At 41.5% G+C, this 16,085-nt stretch overlaps 1 protein-coding gene across 8 annotated transcripts in view; it reads left to right on the plus strand.

Moving 5' to 3' along the window:
• The window catches only part of BTD (biotinidase), a 46,614-nt gene extending 34,743 nt beyond the window's left edge, over window positions 1–11,871 (plus strand). For 4 of the 8 annotated variants that reach the window (XM_021290263.2, XM_065051453.1, XM_005504407.3 and 1 more), the window contains exons 2-4: window positions 4,862–5,096; window positions 6,609–6,758; window positions 9,445–10,881. In XM_021290263.2, coding sequence (XP_021145938.1) covers window positions 4,866–5,096; window positions 6,609–6,758; window positions 9,445–10,629 — 1,566 coding nt within the window. In that variant the 5' untranslated portion in view covers window positions 4,862–4,865 and the 3' untranslated portion in view covers window positions 10,630–10,881. Of the gene's footprint in view, window positions 1–24; window positions 264–2,167; window positions 2,366–4,861; window positions 5,097–6,608; window positions 6,759–9,444 lie in introns of those variants that run through there. The other 4 variants (XM_021290268.2, XM_021290261.2, XM_021290262.2 and 1 more) reach the window with 4 other exon arrangements.
• Window positions 11,872–16,085: the final 4,214 nt, after the last annotated feature.

Below are 16,085 nucleotides of genomic sequence, written 5' to 3' on the forward strand. Positions count from 1 at the left end.
CTATTGGCTAGGGCGGGCACCGTGAGGCGCCTACCCTCCCCTCCTTTCCCACGCAGCCACCCGCCCGTGGCGGTGCTGAGCGCGGAGCAGCCGCCGGGGGGCGGGGGCTGTCCAGGCGCCTGTTGGTCGCGCGTGGCGACTGCAGGCCGGCCGTTAAACGGCAGCGCCAGCCGCCACGGGGCCGCGCGAGGAGCCCGAATTGGAGCGGCTGGGGCGAGGGGCGGTCGCTGCCGCCCTGCAGCGAGGGGCACGGAGCCGTACAGGTGCGCCCGGCTCCTGTCGGGAGCGGAGAAGGCGGGGACAGCGCTCCGAGCCTCGCCGGGCGGTCGGCCTCAAAGCGGGGCAGGCAGGAGCGGGTGGTCGGGTGCACTGCCCAGGCCACCCTAAGGCTGCGCTGACACAGACTGGGGCAAAGTACAGAATAGTGTTAGATGAAAATGCCTGACGGCGGCATTCATGAGGACAATTCGTTGTGTCCAGTTCTGAGCCCCTCAGTTCGAGAAGGACAGGGAACTGCTGGAGAGAGTCCAGTGCAGGGCAACAAAGATGATTAAGGGAGTGGAGCATCTCCCGTATGAGGAAAGGCTGAGGGAGCTGGGGCTCTTTAGCGTGGAGAAGAGGAGACTGAGGGGTGACCTCATTAATGTTTATAAAAATGTAAAGGGTGAGTGTCAGAAGGATAGAGCCAGGCTCAGGGACAATTGATAATATAAGGGGCAATGGATATAAACTGGAACACTGGAGGTTCCATTTAAATTTGAGAAGAAACTTCTTCATGGTGAGGGTAACAATACACTGGAACAGGCTGCCCAGGGAGGTTGCGGAGTCTCCTTCTCTGCAGACATTCCAAACCCACCTGGACACATTCCTGTGTAACCTCATCTAGGTGTTCCTGCTCCGGCATGGGGAGCAGGATGATCTTTTGAGGTCCTTTCCAATCCCTAACATTCTGTGATTCTGTGAGATGCGGGAGCGTAGTGTGAGTCTTCCCCAAAATCCTCAGCAAAGGTTGGTGCACACCATTCTAGCTGGCTCTGCCTGTCTAGGCCATGCCAAACTTGCAGGTGTCCTGGAAGAGACACAGTTGACAGTATGTTCTGCCCCACCATCTGACTTGTTGGTTGTGCTACTGTCGTTAAGCTGAACCACTAATAATGGAAGCATTTGGTTCATCGTCACTCCATCAATAACTTAGAAAGCATAGCTTGTGAGCACATAGTGCAGCATATAAAAGCAGCAGACTGGAGAGATGAATAGAAAAATCTTGAATTTCACTGTATTTCTATACCTATGTAGGGGCTGTTGTGTTATACATTCTATATAAAAACTTTTAATTATTTTTTCATAGCAAATTTAATATGTTGTCAAGTAATTATTAGTGTTTATGTTACTACAGCTTAGCAGGCATTTGCTATTAATCACTTAAGAGGCCCCTGACTTGTGCTGTGCTGCCTCTGTTTTTTACAGTCTGTTGGATTCTTCTTAGTATCAAACTGTAAGGAGCAGGGTATGTGTTGCTTTTCTCTGTGTACACATCTATGTATGGTGAGAGTTGTTGAAAAGTGAGTGACGAGGTGCTTTGCTTCACAATGTACTGAGATTAGATGGTCTGAAAAACTGAATAGGAAAATAGTCTGCAATGTGACTGAGGGAAAGCTTGTCTGAATCGGCATCTGAACTTGAACACCAATCTTTTTACCTTTCGTATGGAACTGTAGCTAGAATACTGTGACTGCATGATAGTAATATTGCTATGAAATACCATTTGAGTGAGATGATCCTACTGAAGTGTATCTGCCAGGCAGAAGACCGCATAAGTCACAGGAAAGGGACAGAAAAAGAGATTAAATTATAAAGCATTTCAGTTCATGAAAATTTCCTTTGAAGTTGTGTCTCAGGTGAGATGACAGCTCTGTAGACCCCGAACAAATTAACTTCAATGAAAGGATTAGATGTGTAGCATTTGCCATTAGGGAAAAAACCCTAGAATGTGGCTGAGACTTATTTGGAGTTTCACAGCCTAAGGGCTTAGTAAACCCTGATGGTATCCTGGTTTTGGCTGGAAAGGTTACTGTCCCCAAGCCCAGCCTTGGAAATTGTCACAGCTCTCCTAGTTAGAAGCGATCCATTAGATAGCAGGGTTCTGTTGTTTAAACAGTCAAATAGGGGAAAGACAAGGAGCACTCACTTAAGTGCTCAGCCATCATTTGTAGGACCAGCAGTAATCACGACCAAGGGTAAGGATTCTGAGGAATTATTTTAGTTATTAGATTATTTTACTGGGCCCACGTTCAGCCAGATGGGATTGTGTAGTTGGATGTCTGGTGCTAAACCTCTTGTGCATCTGAACGAGGAAGGGATTCAGGTTAGTACTTTGAGTGTTTCTGACCACCAGAAAATAAACTGTGGCAGAAAAATGAGAATTCTCCAAGCACATCTGTAAAATACAACATTTTGCAGAAGCCTATTACCTGCTAATTTCTTATATTAATGTGTTTTGCTTAGAAGTGAAAAAGACTTTTTCTGATGCGTAGCGATTCCATCCTGCGATCCGAAACTCTCCAACTTTTTCCATTGCTAGTAATCGTGAATTCTAATTACATCTTAGCTGACAGCTCTGTTGAGGAATGGCTGACTAGAACCCATTCCTGTCCTAAATTGGTATTTTAGCTCTGAAGGGCTGACAGAAATAGAAAATGTAGTTTTGTCAGTGAGGTGCAACACCAGGTGTTCATTTTCAGTGCTTTCCTTAACTGTGAGAGGCTTCCCACCTCTCCTCTCCCTCCTCTGCTACTGCTTTATATCTTCATGTGCATCTTGGTATTTCATTTGCAAAGCTGAGCTGCATAGAACAGAGTAGGATCCACTGTTCTTGCTGTGCATTGCTGAATCACTTCCCCCATAAGTACCGAGTGTTTTGCTCAAGGTGGAGGACAGCAAGGGTAACTTATTGTACATCACTTCTCGAAACTATTTATATAAATGGAGTAGCTTTAATACAGCTGTTTACAGAGATGCCAAGGCTTTATTCTGTTTTTATTGTGCTTTAGGTAACTTAAATTTACCCTTGAAGGCAGGAACATATGGACACAGTGGCAAATTAAAGCTCAAGAAAATATGAATATGTAGTTGAGCTTAGCAGCGTCTAACAGCTAAGTTACTCCTTGACCGTTATAAGTGTTATTCAATATTAAAACTTTCTGGTTGAGCAAACGAGTCTTCTGCTTACCATGGGCACTAAGGTCATTATTTTCCTGTCCTATATGGGATTGGGTTGCTATCAAACCAGTGTTGCAAATAGCATATGCAACTCATGGAAGCAAACAGGTGGTTTAAACTAAGATAGTACTTAATAAATGTTTTTTGACGAGCTTTCTTCACACTTTAATTTGTTCATTGTTAAATACTAAACCAGTTGATGTTTAGACAAAAAAAAAAAAAAGGCACAGTATTGAGGATTGCTTATTAGCTGCTTTTCATTCTGGAATTTAAGAAAAGAGATTTTAAGTTAACTTGCTGTAGACCTTTTTTAGGTACAAAACTACATTTAATGTGAATAAAAATGGAATTAGTTTAAAATTTATCTTTTCTTCCTGCTGAACTCCTGATAAGAACTAGAGAAGGCTCTTCATGCATGTGTCTTTCAGTCTGTATTCGCTTCAGAAAAATTCAGGGAGTTGTGGATCACAAAGACTGAAAAAGCGCTAAGAGTGTTTTGGAACATATGGGCTTTTTTTGGGGTAAGAGTTACCAAAGAGAAAATACAATTTAGAAGGTCAGTAACTGAACTTGAAGACTTGGGGCTATCAATATATAGTAGCATCAAGCCATCTCTCCTGCGTGCTCTTTCAAATTCACTGATACTCAAGATTTAATTCCTTAATGATACTAATAACACTCTGGTGACAAATACAGAAATCTCATATTGTGAAAATAGTTCTGAATTACGTGGTATATCTGCAGTACTTCTTAAGCATTGCACAGCCACTGACTGTCTCAGCCAGTCCTTTTTCCGTAGAAGTAACTATTTTCCTGACTTGGGAAGTCAAAAGGCTACATGGGGAGCCCATATTGGAGAGAGTGCCCCAGCCTTCCGGACTCACTAGTTCTCCATTTCTTTCAAAGAAGAACTTGGTATTGCAAATTTTCTGCATTTTTGCTTTATTGTTGTTACTATGAAAGCATTTTTAACCTTACATATCTGCCCTGTGTAGGAGTGATGCAGACTTGAATTGCACTCTAACATTGTTATAAATGTTGAAAAAAGACACACTGTATGAGACAAATTAGTCTGTTACATATGTGGAATTGGAATAGAGTGAATTCATAAGGAGAGGCATTTTCGTGATAGATAAATGCAGAAGTAGTGTCTAGCATAATTCTTTTGGCAATTGTATTTTTCTGTATTGATAAGTCCTGTTTCTACTTGACTATTAAATAGAGTGTCTAAGTAATTTTAGGAAGTGCTACTTTTAAATACATGCCACATCACCAAGTGGCAGAGAAACTGCAAATTTGTGAGCTGCATTTAACTTTTCCCAAATATGTTTTGATATACAGTGCAATACTCTAGAAATGAATGCTGAAATTAATTGTAAAGGGAGACCAAGCAAGAACAGTAGAACTATGTATGAAGCAAAAATGCTTTTAAACAGGACACAGTTATTTAAAGCACTGACGTAGATAAATTTAAGGTTTAGAAACAATATGCACATGGTTGTTCAGGAATTTAAAACCCACACACTTAGTTCAAACACTGTTAAAGAGTCTCAGTTACGGTCTGTATTTTATCATCAATTTAAATTCCTGGCACTGTTTGTTGCTCAAGCTCCCTTCTCCCCTGTTTTTGTTTGTTCTCTAGATTGATGCCATACACCATGGTAGAACTGTGCTGGAAGCTGTCCATCTGCTTTTTTTGCTATCAAGTTGTCTCAGGAAGAGTTACTAGAGAGGGACACTATGTGGCTGCTGTGTATGAACACGAATCCATCCTGAGCCCTAACCCGACAGCCCTGGTTGATCGACAGTCTGCGCTGGAGCTCATGGGCAGAAACCTCGACATTTATGAACAGCAAGTAGTGGCTGCTGCAAGGCAGGTATGCAGTAGCTTAGTAGCAGCTGTCTGTGTTCTATGTATATATAGAGTAAGTGCTATTTGAGGATAATCTTTCACATTTGTGTTCCCAGGCAACTAAAGCCATATTTATATACATAACTATGGTCTGTTTTTTCAGACATTCTGACCTGCCAGCAGCTCTGAAAAAAACCTGGCCAATTAGCACCTCGCCTGTCTACAGTTATTTCAAGCTCAGAAAAACACGCCTATAGCTATTTAGTATAGGGAAATTAATTTTCTATTTTGGTCTGAATACCTAGCTCTTTTCTGTTTTCTTAAATGGAATGTTTTTATTAAGAGATTTTCTTACAGGCAGCTGTCTTTTGGTTTGATTTTATTCCAGTGCTCTCAATGGAAATTCATGAATGTTTCTAAAAACTAAGGAAGTTACATGCTTTGGAAATGAATGTTCCACCATTAACAACTTTGTGGAAGTAAAGTTTTCCATTTGTTTCTCCTACCCTCCATGGAATGGTTCTCAGCCTAAATATGTTTAGGGGGGTGAGACTACTATTTCTGGCTGCACTTATGCCCATCCTCCTTTCCTTCCCTCCCCAAGAAAACCCAAAGCTGGTTCTAGTCAGAGTAATCAGGTATTACTGTCCCTAGGCAGAGAAGAATTGACTTGCAGGTTTCACAAATCTGTTGTTCCGGAACAGAAGAATTACCATGAAAACGTGTCATGAAGTCATAAAAACATGACTTCATGACTTTTCTTTTTTTTTTTTTTTTTGTGACGTTCAGATGTCTGGGCATCACAGTCCAGAAGCAGAATAGCTATTTTTGTGCAATAATGCATCCAAGCCATGTAAATTATCTCATGGATAATGCATTTGAACGGACTTTTAAAAAATCAGAGGAATTTGAGTGACTGATGCTGCATCTGATGTGAAAGAGGTCCACCCCATTTTTAGGAACAGATCTTCCTGAACTTCAGGTAGAACCAGCCGAGCTCTGACATGGCTGCATTTCCACCAGAATCTGCATTGCTTCCATAATCAAGCTGTTTCTGAAAACAATACTCTCAGTACCCTGTATACCTGGTCAAGGTGTATAGCCAGGACTAAGTGATGCTGCAACTTTGACAGAGCTCATCTGCAAATAGCATAATTCTGAAAAAAAAAAATTAAGACAAATTTTAACATCATCGGTCTCTAACCTGAATGATGTCATTCTCATGACTCGTGAATGGAGAATACTTTTGGTAGCATTTTTGGATTAAGTCTGCTCTTATTTGCATTCCCTTAAAATCATGTCAAATAGGCTATTTTTCAAGCTAAAGGTATGTGTCAGGTTAAATAAGCTTTCTTTTTGTACACATAATTACTATGAAGTCAAAGAAAATATAATTTCAAACTACAGTCTTGTCAAAACATACTTGAGTTATCCTTAACTTTCTTTAGCTCTTTTTACCCATAAGATTCCCTTTTTCCCTTTTGTATTCAGGTTGGTTTTGCTTTGCCTACAAAACATGTCTTTGTTTTACATTTAGGGGGCACAGATCATTGTTTTCCCTGAAGATGGAATCCATGGCTTCAACTTCACCAGAAACTCCATTTATCCTTACTTAGATTTCGTTCTGCATTCAGAGTTTGTGAAGTGGAATCCATGCAGAGAGCCATATTTGTTCAACGACACAGAGGTAATGGAGTGATTTCTGCAGAGAGATGAAATGACTGAATGCTACGTTTGTGCTTCAAGTGGGAAACTAGTTCTAGTAGTTTTGCTTAGGAAAGTAAGCAAAAAGTTTAACAACTTTTAGCATCAGATTATCTTTTTCATGGACTCTCAGTTTATGCTGGTTTCATTCTTAACAGTGGAGGGTTTTAGATACATGCAATACATCACAGAATCACAGAATGTTAGGGATTGGAAAGGACCTCAAAAGATCATCTAGTCCAATCCCCCTGCCAGAACAGGAACACCTAGATAAGGCTACACAGGAAGGTGTCCAGGTGGGTTTTGAATGTCTCCAGAGTAGGAGGCTCCACAACCTCCCTGGGCAGCCTGTTCCAGTGTTTTGTTACCCTCACCGTGAAGGAGTTTCTTCTCAAATTTAAATGGAACCTCCTGTGTTCCAGTTTATACCCATTGCCCCTTGTCCTACTGTTGGTTGTCACTGAGAAGAGCCTGGCTCCGTCCTCGTGACACTCACCCTTTATATATTTATAAACATTAATAAGGTCACCTCTCAGTTTCCTCTTCTCCAAACTAAAGAGACCCAGCTCCCTCAGCCTTTCCTCATAATGGAGATGCTCCACTCCCTTAATCATCTTTGTTGCCCTGCACTGGACTCTCTCCAGCAGTTCCCTGTCCTTCTGGAACTGAGGGGCCCAGTACTGGACACAATATTCCAGGTGTGGTCTCACCAGGGCAGAGTAGAGGGGAAGGAGAACCTCTCTGGACCTACTAACCACCCCCCTTCTAATACATCCCAGGATGCCATTGGCCTTCCTGGCCACAAGGGCACAGTGCTGGCTCATGGTCGTCCTGCTGTCCACCAGGACCCCCAGGTCCCTTTCTGCTACGCTGCTCTCTAATAGGTCATTCCCCAACTTATACTGGAACCTGGGGTTGTTCCTGCCCAGATGCAGGACTCTACACTTTCCCTTGTTAAATTTCATTAGGTTATTCCCTGCCCAACTCTCCAGCCTGTCCAGGTCTCGCTGGATGGCAGCACAGCCTTCTGGCATGTCAGCCACTCCTCCCAGCTTGGTGTCATCAGCAAACTTGCTGATAGTACACTCTATTCCCTCGTCCAAATCGTTGAAGAATATATTGAATAATACAGGCCCCAGTACTGACCCCTGAGGCACTCCACTGGATACAGGCTTCCAACTAGACTCCACCCCATTGACCACAACTCTCTGCCTTCTTCCCTTCAGCCAGTTTGCAATCCACCTCACTACTTGGTTGTCCAGACCGCACTCCCTCTGTTTAGGTATATGCAAGAACATCACCTGAATTTGTTATCTCCTACTCCTCCCCAACCTATGGAATGGTAATTACTCTCTAATAAGATAAAACATAGCAGAAGAGGAGGCTGAGGGCAGACCTCATTGTGGTCTACAGCTTCCTCACAAGGGGAGGAGGAGGTGCAGGTGCTGATCTCTCTGGCATCCAATGATAGGACCTGGGAGAATAACAGGAAGATGTGCCAGGGCAGGTTTAGGTTGGACATTAGGAAAAGGTTCTTCACCCAGAGGGTGGTGGAGCACTGGAACAGGCTCCCTAGGGAGGTGTCACAGCCCCAAGCCTGACAGTGTTCAAGAAGAGACTGGAGAACACCCTCAGACACATGGTGTGAATTTTGGGATTGTCCTATGCAGGGACAGGAGTTGGACTCGATGATCCTTGTGTGTCCCTTCCAACTCAGGACATTCTGTGATTCTTTAATCTTCGCTTTTGATGCATGCTCGTTACTCAGTTTTAATGACTTAATGACAGAACATTCTGACTCAGTGATTGTGTGTAAAATGATTAGCACAAGTAACAGGACTTGACCTGCCATGATGTAATAGAAGTCACAGCTTAGCACAGACCAAGTGCGATTACAGATGTCACCTGCAGATCACAAGAATAGTATTTTCATTGACTGTTCTGAACCTGAGTGAAAATAACCAAGCTTACTAATAAGAACTATTTATTTTTATTAGCATTACTATGCTATAATATAATGAGAGCAATCATGCATGTGCTTACTAAGCAGAATTTCTGTGCAAACGTGAATTAAAGTTGTAAATGGTGACATAGAAACATCCCAGTAACACTGTACTCTGTAGCTTTTTGTATTTCTTTTCTGTAATTATACAAAGTCTATCCATTTACATCTCTGCTTCCCTCAGTTGTAGCTAGTAATCACTTTAGAATAAAAAAATAGAGTAAAAACATCTAGTTGCAGAAACAGGCCATTGCAGGTGCAAAGGATCGTTATTAGACATCTGCTGTTCGAAAGGCACACAAATCAGTTATGCTGCCTTCTCAAAATTTTCAGTTGACTTAAAGCTATTGGTGCTCCTCTAACAGTCAGAAGTTTCTGAAAATTATTGTGCTAGAAATAGAGAGATTTACTTACTTACTTGCTTTTCAGGAGATAAAACCCAGATAGTTTTTTTCACTGCTATTTTGACATAAATATCTGAAATACTTTTCAGTCATCACAAAATCATCAGTCTTTTTAAAGTTTACAGGTACAATCAAATGTGTTACATTTCCCATTGAAAATAATCATTTGAAAAGTATTAAATATAATAACTTATGGCTGCTTAAGTAAAATTTATCCCTCCATATTCTGAAGTGCTTACATTTCCCTGTACTGTGTTCTTCAGGTTCTTCAGCGTCTGAGCTGCATGGCACTGAAGAACAAAGTATTCCTTGTGGCAAACTTAGGAACTAAGCAGCCCTGTGAGCCCACTGATCCTCACTGTCCATCTGATGGGAGATACCAGTTCAATACCAACGTGGCGTTCAACGATGACGGTACGCTGGTAGCCACCTATCGCAAACACAACTTATATTTTGAATACGCTTTTGATACCCCGCCAGAGCCTGACTATAAATTCTTTGATACCCCCTTTGCAGGCAAATTTGGTATGTTCACTTGCTTTGATATACTCTTTTTTGAGCCTGCAGTGAACCTCATCAGACAATACAATTTGAAACAAGTTGTATATCCAACTGCCTGGATGAACCAGCTCCCACTCCTCTCTGCTGTAGAATTTCAGCAGGCTTTTGCAACAGCTTTCAACGTCAATATTTTAGCAGCTAATATCCACCACCCTACCTTGGGCATGACAGGAAGTGGGATATACACTCCAGTCAAATCCTACATCTACCATAACATGGAAAGTTATGGTGGCAAGCTCATAGTAGCAGAAATTCCTGTGATTACTGCAGATTATGACACGAATTTGGAGATTAATGAAAGATTCAGAGACAACTTACACGACTCATGCAAGACTTCTACAAGCGGCTCAATGGATGATCAAGTTTGTTTTAAGGAAGGAGAAGAGATCCCTGGCAGAGTATCAGAAAAAGGAAATGAACAGTTACCTCCCATATTTTATGCAGAAATGATGTATGACAACTTTACTTTTGTTCCTGTATGGGGGGAAAAAGGAGAGGTCCATGTTTGTGCCAATACCCTTTGTTGTTACTTAAATTACCGGAGAGCTGTGTTAACTGATGAATTGTATGCTTTGGGAGTTTTTGATGGGCTCCATACAGTGCATGGCACATACTATGTCCAGGCCTGTGCATTAGTAAAGTGTGGTGGTCTCAGCTTTAGCACTTGTGGCCAGGAGGTTACAGATGCCACTGCGGTGATAGATTTCCAGCTATGGGGAAATATGAGTACCCCTTATATCTTTCCTTTACTGCTGACATCTGGTATTACCTTGGACTTCGCTGATCACATGGGCTGGAAAAACAACCACTATTTCATAAGCAAAAATAGAACATCTTCTGGCCTACTGACAGCTGCTCTATATGGACGATGGTATGAAAAGGACTGAATCAGAAAACAACTGCTTGTATGTTCAGAGTATGTATCTTAACAAAAGTTGAACATCTGTACTTCCTAGAGCTTCAGATGTGTGTTTTACATGAGTGACTGATTAGATTCCACATTGAAATTATAAGCAAAGCACTTATAATTTCAATGTGGAATCTAATCAGTCACTCATGCCTAAGAGGCTGTAAGTACAGGCTGCACCTTGGTAGCTTATGTCCTACCAGAAGTAAAAGAACTGCCTTGCAAAGATAAAGGCTTGTTGTCATGTGTTGAGGTGTTTTATATTGTGAAAATAACAATTTTCATTTCAACTGAATCTGTTCCTTTTAATTTAATCCTTTGGTTTTGGGGGGTCCTGGCTAGGAGTATATAAAAAAAATGGAATGGAAAACCGTTGCAAAAGGAAGAAAAATAGGAAAGGGAATAATGACGCAAATACCATGCTTGACATGCAGGGACGTACATACACACATACATAAGTTAAGTAAGTAAGTATATAGCTTGTAGATGGTGAGGCTCTGATTTCTGGTTAGAGTGCTGTGATTGATTTTTTTCTTAGCGTCAAAACTCCTGGCTGAAGACTGACCACTCAGTTGTCTGTTATCCTGTTAGAAAACTCAGTGAGTTTTCTCGTACACTTTTAACAGTAAGTGAATGTTGCAGCTGTGAGCATCTATGGAACAGCCAGTCTGGGGAAGAGGATATCAGATGATTGTGAAAAACTAGACTGCATTAAGACACAGTTTCCAGCCTACTGTGCAAGGAATTATGTTTTAAAAAAGGCAGCAATGAATATCAATTACTATGTTATGTACTGTTTAAGTACTTTAACTTTCCCTGTTTAAAAGAGAGGTCATTTCAAGACTGTTTTGACTTTCCGACATCTTACACATCGTCCATAAATTAATTCAACAAGAGCTATGAAAAGCACATAACGAACTGTGGGACAGCAAGGTTTTTACATAAATACTTTGTGTGCCAGATGGCAGGTTCCTGCTGCTAAATGAGTAAAACTCACCGTTCATTCCAGAGCAGTCACTAGATCGGGTGTTATAACTACTGAACTGTGGTGACAAACTGTTCTGTTGCAGAGAATATTCAAAGGATATTAATTTGGAGTTAAATTCCGAAAAGATAATTTATTCTCTAGTGTTATAATTCTGTGTGATCTTACTGGCCGTTATGACTTTATCTGCGTAATAGCTGCTGAGTAACGGAATAAACACAACTGTTCCTTTGGTGAGTCCTCGTGTTCCAGTTGCTCAGTGCGTTGGTTGCATTCCAGTGGCCGGGAGGAGCAGTGAGGAGCAGAGCGCTAACAGGAAAGCTGCAAGTCTCTGTTTTGGTGGGCCGAGTCACTTCTGAAATGTGTTCAAACTCAAACCAATATGGCATCTACAAGTGTGTGTATTGAAAGGTGCTCAATAAGCTCCTGGTTTCAGAAAGCAAAATAACCAATAAATTGCTGAATTTCTACATCCAGGTTTCTTAAATATTTACACAAAATAAATACATAAATATTTATGATCTTGGGCTCTACCAAACCTTCCTTTCTCCAAGCTGTTTTACTGTGAGTCAGGACCCAGTCACACTCAGCTTTTGTATAGCAACCCAACAGTTTTGTTTGCCCTGCAGCATATATGAAATACGGAGAGGGCAATGTCTCTTATCTCATTAGACATAAACTTGCTGATGTAAAAGTAGGCCATGCCACTGCAAGGTTACTAAAAATCATTAATACTTTGGCACCCAGAGCAGTGTTCTTGCTGAATGCTGCACAAATTCCAGAACATAGAGGGTAGAACAGAAAATATCTGTGGTGCTTATTTGGAATTCTGGTTCTAGTACCATACAACCGAGTCTAAAAGAAATGAACAGGAAACGGCTGGAGAATGGCAGGTTTTAGGACAAGCCTGCCTACTCCACATGCATCCTCTTGCACGAAACACTGCTTTGGGTTTAGTTCCAAAGCAGACTCTTACTAGCACAATAAATTAGGCTAAACAAGTAAATAGCCTTAGTTGTATTTGCTATGCTTAAGGAAAAAAAACCCAAACGTATATATCTGTGAAATACTTGCAAAGTTTGTTCCACAGAGCTATTCTTGACATGGGGTACACCAAAACTATGAGACAACAAGGCCTTCAGGCCTTACCATTTGCATGGGGCATGGTGCTCTGCCTCCTCCTTGATAAGGGTAGGCCTAAGTATTAGAATGTGTTCTCATGCCTTGTTCTCTTCACCCCTAAAAAAACAGCCTTTAGCAAAGAGACACTGGAAAAACTGTAACAGGCAGTACTAGGCACCATGGAGAACTACCAGTATGTAACTTCCTCTCACCATCTTGATCTTTGAGGAACAAGAGATGCATCTGTTCTGAATCAGGGTGACTGGGCAGCAACCTATGACACTGCCTAGCACCGATGGGCAGGTTTTGGAACAGCAACCCCAGCACTGCCCTGCGGAACACAGCACAGCTCCCAAACCGCCTGTGTGCACCTGAGGGCAGCTATGTACCAGTTGCTGAGGTGGGAGAAGCCGTCAGCAAGGCGGATGTTCACATGGGCAGACTCGCAACATACTGTGATGCAGCCCATCACCTGATGTCCCACCAGTGGATACAAGCAGTTTTATTAAAGCTTCCTGAACAGTTTCTGTCTGTGAGTGCAACCAGAACCAAACACAAGGATCATACGGGAAGAACAACATGTCTAGAACAGCTTTAAATCACTCAGTCTGTTGACTTAAATGAAATCAGGATTTGGAAATTTGTGCCGAGACCAAAGGAATGTCCTGTCTGAGACAGAGAACAGGGGGCAACGTCTTCAAAGGGCCTTGGCACTGCCCCAGGGACAAGAAGACAACCATAGAAACTGTCTGTCGAGGTAGGGGTAACAGCACATAGGTCAGAGGTGTTAGGGGTTTCTTCATTAGGGGTCTGCTGTTTTGGGATTCACATGACCAGTGAGTTTTCCAGATGGATGTGAAGATACTCTACAGCGACAGAAACCACCAGAAGGCAAACCAAAGGAACATCTGGCAAACAGGGCATTGGAGTTCAGCTACTGAGAGGCATGTGACCAGGCTGAGGAACTGGTAACATGCTGGGACAGTATGTACAGAACAAAGATCTTCACAAGGGACAAGTGGGTGTAAGGTTGTTGAGGCAGCTCTCTCCAGGTGGAATGAACCAGGCTGAAACAACTGACCTTCAAGAGCCTCCTACAGTCAACACAGACGTAAGGACACCATCGTCATGAGGCACAGCACGGTCTTGCCCAGGCTGTGACCTGTCTTGCAGAATCAAGTATTTAACGAACACCCCAGCATCACAGAAAACCCAAGAGGACCACCACAAAAAACTGACTGCCCTCTTTGGCTGCTTCAGACATTCCATCTAAAGCAAATAAAAGAACCAACTGAAGAAAATAACATTTTCAGAACTTCTACAGAAAGAGGACACAAACAATGCCTGAACACCACTACTGACACACAGGCAGCTTCAGCAGCTAGAAAGAATTACCCCCTCCTCCTTCATCGATGTAGGTTTAAAAAAAAGTTGTGACAAATGCCATTTCTGAAAACCCCAAATACTCACAGATTGAAGTGGGAGTGGTCACTCAGTCAAGTATTTAATCAACAGCAATGGAGGTACTTCAGAGGTTCACTCTATTGTCCTTCCTCCTTCCATTGGCAGAGCGGGCATAGACAACACAGGTCAGAAGTCAGACACCAGCAATAATGGTACCCGCAGCAGATCAAACAAACTTATGGTAGAAGAGATTAGAAAGGCTGAATTCAGTAAGATGTTAATAGATTCTAGGAAAGATTTTTAAGATTTTAAGAAAACTATGCAGACAGCTTGAACAACAAAGTTTGGCAAGGCAAAGGAAATACAGGACAAGATAGGATGCGAATCCTTAGATTTTGCTTTAAGACTGTTTAAGGTATCTAACATATTCTTTTAACATTAAAAAAAATTGAGACCTCAGTGTCTTAAGCTTTGTGAGCTAAGTCCACTCCCAGGTATAATAAGAACCCACACATCTGTAATTTGACAAGGCTTGAAAGCTGGGTTTGTTTTGTTGTGTTGTGAATCTGAATAGCAAAATTTCTGGCTGCTTCTATTGCAATTTTAATGAAAAAGCAGAAGGTGTTTTTTTCCTCTTTAAATATTTAGTGACACTAGAAATACTTAAGATAGCTTGAAAGGCTCTTTAGGTACCATAGTGTTCAACTATGTTTACAGTTAAATGGTGAAATACTGCAAGGTTCTTCTCCCAGCCATGGGTTGAAAATTGCTAAAACATAGCATGGACTGGCGGGAACTCAGTTCATCCTTATGTAAAGTAACAGACAGCACCAGGGAAGGATGGAGGATTTACATGCTGCTTTATTTGAAGACAATAGTGCTAAAGAGACTGGGATACTGGGCTGGAAGGAGTTGGAAGAAATCTTCGAGTCTCCCAAGCAGGGACATTTTGTCTTCTTCCTGTAGGAATGTTCGGTTGCAGGATTAGTTGTAAAGACAGGAAAACGCCCACTCCTTGAAAATGTTCATCACATCTGTAACTATTTTTCCCTCAGGAAAAGGAAACCAAAACATTCTTGCAATTTTCCTGGGCTGTAGATGACTGAAAAAAAACCCCACTCTTTCTGAGGTTGCCATTTCAGTTTTCCCTCCATAGGCACCTGAGGACACATGGATCAGACCAGAGGCCTGGGTGACATTTACAATATCCAGCCAGGCATTTGCTGCTCCTGTTAGGGAATAAAACAAAGAGATTTTTGTGACAAGGCTTATAGATAATCATAAATATAATAATAGGATATTTTCTTAAGAATGACCAGTTGTTTTGCCATTTCAAATTAATGCACAGTGGTTCCTTTGCACTTAACATTCTTCAAAACATACGGATATTATAGTGAGAAAAGGACTTCAGGAAAATAAAAAGCCCTATGCTATCAGCTTAACAAACAAAGAGGCCTATATTGTGTCTCTTCACATTTAACATCTCAGGTTTCAGTCTGTAAAGGAGACCTATATTTTATAAATTACTGTCTTGTCCAATTTAGAGTCACAGCTACAGATTTATAAAAAAAGGGTTTTAATCCTAACTTGAAAGAATTCTTCTCTGTCCCACCAGTTTTTGCAGCATATTAAAGGATTATAAAGAAATCATCATAAATTGTAGAGAGATTACCACAAGAGGCAATAATTACCAGCCAATCTTGGATTTAAGGACTTATATGAATTTGTTGGACCAACTTCAAGAATTCAAATATCTGCTTTCCCTGATAATAAAATGGATTTTTCAGAGTTTAAACCCATGCCTACAGAAGTGGTGTTAAAAGTTTAAACTACTTATTAAGAGATTATAAAGGCCCGGTCTCTCTAAAGTTATTAGTCTGATCCAACCAGGACTGGATTATCAGGAATTATTGTTATCAGGAATC

This window comes from Columba livia, chromosome 2 (assembly GCF_036013475.1).
Source record: "Columba livia isolate bColLiv1 breed racing homer chromosome 2, bColLiv1.pat.W.v2, whole genome shotgun sequence".
In the NCBI taxonomy this organism is placed as follows: Eukaryota; Metazoa; Chordata; class Aves; order Columbiformes; family Columbidae; genus Columba; species Columba livia.